Source organism: Lepidochelys olivacea (assembly GCF_965140295.1).
Source record: "Lepidochelys olivacea isolate rLepOli2 genome assembly, chromosome: 13".
NCBI lineage: Eukaryota > Metazoa > Chordata > Testudines > Cheloniidae > Lepidochelys > Lepidochelys olivacea.
In genome coordinates this window covers 41,812,908-41,820,003 of record NC_140423.1, presented here as the reverse complement: position 1 = coordinate 41,820,003, position 7,096 = coordinate 41,812,908, and the positions used below count along the sequence as shown (strand labels likewise).

Here is a 7,096-nt window from a genome sequence, read left to right as displayed (position 1 = left end):
ATAAACCTTTGGAAATCTGGCCATTTCTAATTGAATTTCAGTGAGAACTGGGCTCCTGAATGGCTTGTGAAAATGGGACTTACTCTCCTAAGTTAATTAGGAGGTTTTGAAAATTTTACTCGCTACATAGATAAAGCTAGAAAGATAAAAAAGGAAGAAAAAATGCTAATAGATTTAACCGAGGTGAGAATGGCTACACTCATCACACAGAATGTATTTTGGATCTGTGGTGCTTATGTATTGTGTCTTCTGCGCCTCTTGCCTTGAATTTTGAGTAACATGCAATATGCATAGAACCGAAATCTGGGAATAAAAGGGGAATTTTTTTCTTGTTTCCTGCCCCAAGCAGTTGTGTCATTGGAACTGGTCATTCAGTTTTCTGTGCTTTTTCTAGTTGTTCAAATTAAAAATAAATCCGGAAACCAGTGTCTGGAGAGGGCTGGGCCCATTTATGAGACTGACAAAGAACAAGTGAAATTTTAGAGAACAGGAAAAATAGCTGGACTTTAAGGCTGGTATTTCCAAAGGAAGTTAAAAGTCTATGTCAGTTAGACACCTAGCTCCTGTGAAGTGCTTTTGAAATTCCCAACCTAAAGCAAAAGTGTGAGATGAACCTGGGTGTGCAGCGGGTCAGCTCACCGGTTCTATACCAACTTCCGTCCTAAACCATTTTAGACTTGCACAATTAGCCTGACAAACTCATCAGTACATGTTATTATTGAGGCCAAGAGCTTAGTAGATTTCAAACAAGATCAGAGATTGATCCGGATAATGAGAACGTCTTGAGTTATATAAAAGCCAGTCATCATCATCATCATTAAGGACGAATAGTAAATTTTCCTTTGAAGCTTTTCTTTGGTGGAAAATTGGGTTTTCAATGGACCTGCGTGTTAGGATATAGATATTCAGACCTGTCTGTAAAGACCTATACTCTAAGAATTTAGGTGGTATTCTTATCACTTAGCTAGTTCTAGAGGTATAAAAGAAAGAATCAAAATCACTGTCTGCTGGTGTTTGAGGCCCTGGTCTTAGGCTAAGGCCTCTGGCTAAGCAGCAGAGGCAGCCATAAGCTGGGAAGCAAATGGTCAGAGCCTCACATCCCAAACTTGTCACATTGAAATAAGGTGCTATTGGGCTGCTAGGATACAATCCTGTCCTGATAATGCCTATCGCCTCCAGAGAAAGGGAAGTGCCTAGAAGATGTAAAAGGAAACTTAGTTTGATAACATCCTGTCTGGCAAGAACTCACTTATCAATAGCTGGGATGTGAAATCCTCATTTCTGTGTTTGTTCTATCACTGTAGTCCCCATTTCCCTATTGACAGGTTTCAGAGTAACAGCCGTGTTAGTCTGTATTCGCAAAAAGAACAGGAGGACTTGTGGCACCTTAGAGACTAACCAATTTATTTGAGCATAAGCTTTCGTGAGCTACAGCTCACTTCGGTATGCATCCGATGAAGTGAGCTGTAGCTCACGAAAGCTCATGCTCAAATAAATTGGTTAGTCTCTATGGTGCCACAAGTACTCCTTTTCATTTCCCTATTGTTTGTCTGTATAATCTCTGTCTGGTTCTGTGATTGTTTCTGTCTGCTGTGTAATTACTTTTGCTGGGTGTAAACTAATTAAGGTGGTGGGATATAATTGGTTACATAATCATGTTACAATATGTTAGGATTGGTTAATAAAATTTCAGGAAAATGATTGGTTAAGGTATAGCTAAGCAGAACTCAAGTTTTACTATATAGTCTGCAGTCAATCAGGCAGTAAGTGGGGGGAATGGGAACAGGGAATGGGGGGGGGAAATTGGAATCATGTTTTGCTAAGGGGAGGAATGGGAACAGGGACACAGGTGTAAGGCTCTGTGGTGTCAGAGCTGGGAAGGGGGACACTAAGGAAGGAAACTGGAATCATGCTTGCTGGAAGTTCACCCCAATAAACATTGAATTGTTTGCACCTTTGGACTTCGGGTATTGTTGCTCTCTGTGCATGCCAGAAGGACCAGGGAAGTGAGCGGGTGAAGGAATACGCCCCCTAACACTGCACAGGGGTAAACATCACCCGCTAGACGGGAATGTGAACCTCTACTACTGAAAAAGTGCTATTGCTTACATCAACCCACAATGAACTGGGCACCAAGGAAAGTAATACTGCTGGGCCAGAACAGTTTAGGAATTTCACTACATACAGCTTTGGCCACATGGCCTAGTGGTCTGGCTCCATTCTGGCAGGCACTGTGCAGTGTCAGTCCTTGTCCTAAAGAGTTTATAATCTAAACAGCCTTAAGGAAGTGGCCCTAGCCCCATTTTACAGATGGGAAACCAAGGCATGCACAGAGCAAGTGACACAGGCTGTCTGAAGTCCCACTCCAGTGCCTTCACCACAGACCCGTCCCTCTTTGGGAATCGTTGGGGGTTATTTTTCGTAGCACTGACGTGCCTATGGGCCCCCTTGTGCTATGTGTTGCACAGAGAGAGACTGCGTGGGCCCTGAGGACAGGACATTCTAACCTGAGATAAGACACAACAAGTGTATGTGGCATACTGGGGGTGGGGATGGGGTTTACAAAAATAAGACCATGTGGTGACAGACGTCATTTTATTTTAAGAGTGGAAGAGCTTTGACAGGAATGTGTGGAACAATGTTCTGATGCTGTTTGGCCATTCCTGTGTCCCTAAAACAAGTCAAACACCTCGGATTCTGCCCCAGGACCCCTTATTAGATGAGCCTGAGATTCTGTTGTTTTCCCTTCTCCCTCTTGGATTAGTATGTCAGAGCCACACTCATGGACCAGGACCCCAGTGTGCCAGGTGATGTACAAACACAGAACAGCAACACAGCTCCTAACCCCAAGCTGCCCATTCCATCACCTCCCATTGTCAGAAGCAGACCCCATGCAGTGGTTAGAAAGCCTATTTCTCTGGCTCCCATGACTGAACCCCTCCTCATACTCCTCCCAGTCAGTAATGACTTTAGCCTCACAACCCTGGGTGTCGTGCAGTAGGGAAATGACCTGCATGGGGAAACCGATGCCAAGGGACTTGCCCAAGGTCATACAGGGAGTCTGTGGCAGAGCTGGAAATAGAACCCAGCAGTCCTGACTCCCAGACCACCCTGCTCTTACCACGAGACATGACTCCCTTCCAAGAAACAGAAATGCAACCCAAGAGTCCCTAGTGCCAATCTGGGCATCTCTAGCCATGAGAGCATTGGAACAAATTCCAATAGATCCCAGGAACCTGGAGTTCAATTGTTAGACCCCACTCCCCCCCCAGAGCCAGGGACATAACCTAGGAGTCCTGATGCTCATCTCCAAGTCCCTCTCTCCCTGTCCAGTTCTCAGGCAGCTCCTGCTGGCCGCAGGATAATCATGGCTCAGGCCCTGGCAGTTTTCTGCCCCCCAGTCTCATGAGGGCAGCTTTCATCTCCTTGTTCCTCAGTGTGTAGATGAGGGGGTTGAGGAGCGGGGTTACTGTGGTGTAGAATACAGCCACCACCCTGTCCATGGGGTGCTGGGAACCTGGCCTCAGGTAGATGAAGAACACGGGCACATAGTAGGTCACCACCACGGTGATATGTGCTGCACAGGTGGAGAAGGCCCGACGTCTACCCTCATTGGAGCGGATCCTCAGGATGGCCGAGATGATGTAGATGTAGGAAGTCAGGATCAGCAGGAAGCAGGTCATGGCCACGAATCCCACGTCGATGAATGTCACCAGCTCGTTGAGTGCCGTGTCCCCACAGGCCAGCTTCAGCACAGCTGGGATATCGCAACAGATGTAGCCTACCTGGGTGCCCCGGCCATAGCGCAGGCGGAAGGTGAGTGCAGTCTCTATGAACGAGTGCAGGGAGCCCCCTAGCCAGGTCCCCACTGCCAGGCACAGGCAGGCTCTGCGATTCATAATGACGCTGTAGCGCAGTGGCTTGCAGATGGCCAGGAAGCGGTCGTAGGCCATGACCGTGTAGAGGAAGCACTCAGTGCAGCCAAGGAAGTGGAAGAAGAAGAGCTGGGCCATGCAGCCATGGAAGGAGATGGCCCCGCCGCCCGGCAGGAAGCCGGCCACCACCTTGGGCACCACCACCGAGGAGACCGTCATGTCCAGGAAGGACAAGTGGCAGAGAAACCAGTACATGGGCTTGTGCAGCCGGCACTCCTGGGCCACCGCCAGCAGGATGAGCAGGTTCCCGCATAGTGTCAATAGGTAGATGAGGAGGAAGAAGAGGAACAAGGGCACCCGCAGCTCTGGGGGGTATGGGATCCCCACCAGGATGAAATGGGTGAGCTGGGATCTGTTCCCACACTCCATTCACTCTGTTTGTGTTCCTGTGAGTGAACCTGCAGTGTTTATAATGAACAAAAAGTGAAATGGTTGATTTCTGCATGGGCTTTCAGAATAACACTCATGTACAGGGCTCAGAATCAAACCCAGGTGTCCTGGCTCCGCACCTTCCTGCTCCAACCCACTGAACCCCACTCCCCAGAAGTCCTGACTCCCAGCCTGCTCTGTTTTAACCTACTAGACCTCACTCCTCTCTTGGAGCTGGGGATAGAAGCCCAGAGCAAAATACAGACAAATTCAAATGGGAAACAAAGCATGCATGGTTAGCCACGAGGGTGATTAACCCTTGGAACAAGCTCTCAGGGGAAGTGGCAGATTCTCTGTCTCTTGCTGTCTTCAAGACAAGAGCACTTGCCTTTGTGGAAGCATGCCTGCCTCTGTGGAGGAGGGCCTTTAGTCAGGCAGGAGTTGCTGGGCTTGGTGCAGGGGTAACTGGGTGAAATTCTATGCTTTTGGTACCCAGGATCATCCTGGCCTCTTCCAGTCTTAAAATCTCCCTCTGTATGACTGTGTAGAGCTGTGTACGGTACCTGGCCGTGCGCTCAGTGGGACGCTGCAGCCAGCGCTCTGTGCTGCTCTCACTGGTGCTCTCTCGGCTGTCCCTTTACCTCGTTAAATCCCTCCAACCAGACACTTCACACAGGAGCTGGGGTCGATTCGAACGTGAAGCCAGCCTCAAACTGGCCGGGGCTCAGGGTCATCGTCCCTACAGAGGATTACGCCAGAGCTGCCCGCTGCAGGCTCCTTGCATCTGCCTCCTAAGTAATTGGTACCAGCCACAGCGGGAGACCAGGCTGGAGGGGCCCCGGCACTGATCTGATCAGGCAGTTTCTCTGTTTCTAGCAATCGTTTCTCTGCTCTGTTTAGTTTCTCCTTCAGCTCTGACTTGTCCTTTCTCTCTGCAGTTTCTTATAACCTTCTCTCTGCTCCTCCTTGTTCTCTCCTCTCTTCTCCCCTTGTGTATTTCTCTCCTTCGGGATCACTCACGGCTGAGCCAATATTAAACTGTTGACGTTCGCTGTATTTATAAGTACATATAATGATGCCCTCCGACCACTACTGGGAAACTCCAGTGGGCATTATTAGAAGTGTTTGGGCACAGTGAAGAAGACCCGTGTATTTCATTAGTGAGGAGAGTCTGTGGGCCTGGCTAGGCTGGACTGCAGAATGCACCTCGTGCTGCTGCTGATGGTTACACCAAAGGTCCTGCCTTTGCTTAATTTAATGCAATAATTCTTATAGAAAACTGCTCTCACTGATATTCCACACACACAACGCTCTGAGCCAGGCCTGAGCCCAGGGCTCAGCAAGGGGATGCTGCTTTGCACAGAGTGGAGTGAGTGTCTCTTCCCTTGGTGTGAGTGCTGACCCCAATGTCCCAGCAAAGTTCTAGGGGCGCTGTGCTGCAGGGAAAGGGGTGGGGCCCGGTTTTCTCTGGTTATGTCTGAACAGGGATCAAAAACCTGCAGCTGGCTCGGGTCAGCTGACTTGGGCTTGCAGGGCTCTGGGGCTAAAAAAAACCAACAACACAAAAACATTCGCTCAGTAGATTTCTCAACTTGGCTCCAGTCTGAGCATGTACACAGCGGCAGCATGAGTCACATTTACCCCGGCAGCCTGAGTCAGCTGACCCAGGCCAGCCACCGGTCTTTTATCCCAGTGTAGACACACCCTCTGAGTCAGTTTTGGACCCAATGTCCCAGCATGGCAGCTGGGGGCACGATGCTGTAGGGGATGCTGTCTCCTGAGAGTCAGCATGAGCCCAGATGAGAACCCAGCGCTTGGGGTCACCATCATGGTCACTGGAGAGCTCATGGCACATTTTGATCAAAGTACATGTTTTAACCTTCATTTCCTGTCTACACTCTCACTTGGACAGTTAATTACACTCTAGTTATAGAGGCAGCTCTAATGTAAAGCAGCCGTATCCCCAGCTGGCACGACTCGCCAAAGCATCAGGAGCGTTAATATCCTCATGTCTTTTTACACCGAGCACATTCACTTTGACTCTTGGCTGCATGTCTATCGGACTACACAATGGTGGGTTTGCTTTCAAAGCAGGGCTAGGTAGGAAAAAGGTTTTCCATCCCAGGAGAATTTCTGGCATTTTGAAATTTTTCAGAACGGAAAAAGCAAAATCTCCAAAGTGTTTCTTAAAAAATCTAAAAAAAAGTTCACTTTGGGTAAATAAATGTTTCGTATTAATCATTTTAAAGTGTTTTAGTCAATACTGACCTTTCCCCTTTTTTAACAATTCTAAACAGGGCATTGTTTTGACTCAACCCCTTGCCCCAACTTTTTGGGCTGACAACATTGAAACAGGGTGTTTCTACAATCTTGAAGATTTTTATTTGAGTCAGGTGTTTCAGTGAGCCCAACACTGTTTCAGGAGCAGTTCTGGTTTTGCAAAATAGACATTATCCAACCAAAAATCCACAAACAAAAACAAACAAAGAAAACCCCACACCAAACACCAGAAAATGCCCCACCAGCTGTACGCCAAAGGTTTGTTTTCCTGGCATCTGGCTGAACTAAGTGGAGTGTTAGGGGAAGAGTGAGAAGACTCTGAAGAATACAATTTCTACCTGAGTGCTTGCATTGCCCTGGGTCCTTCTATGGCCCCTCACTTACACCAGTGAATCTCTCCTCCCTCGTGTCAGAGAGGGAAGGGTTAGCCCATTTCACAGGCTGAGGGCCACAGAGGTTGTCAGGAATTTTCATAGGGGCCCAACAGACTTAGTTGCCTTCTTTGACCTTTC

At 48.3% G+C, this 7,096-nt stretch overlaps 1 protein-coding gene across 1 annotated transcript; it reads right to left on the bottom strand.

Moving 5' to 3' along the window:
• Positions 1-3,365: 3,365 nt before the first annotated feature.
• LOC311529966 (olfactory receptor 10G6-like) lies at positions 3,366-4,304 on the bottom strand (the record flags this gene model as incomplete). The annotated part of the gene is made up of 1 exon (XM_084646242.1): positions 3,366-4,304. One exon carries the CDS (start codon positions 4,302-4,304, stop codon positions 3,366-3,368), a length of 939 nt encoding a protein of 312 aa, XP_084502368.1.
• Positions 4,305-7,096: the final 2,792 nt, after the last annotated feature.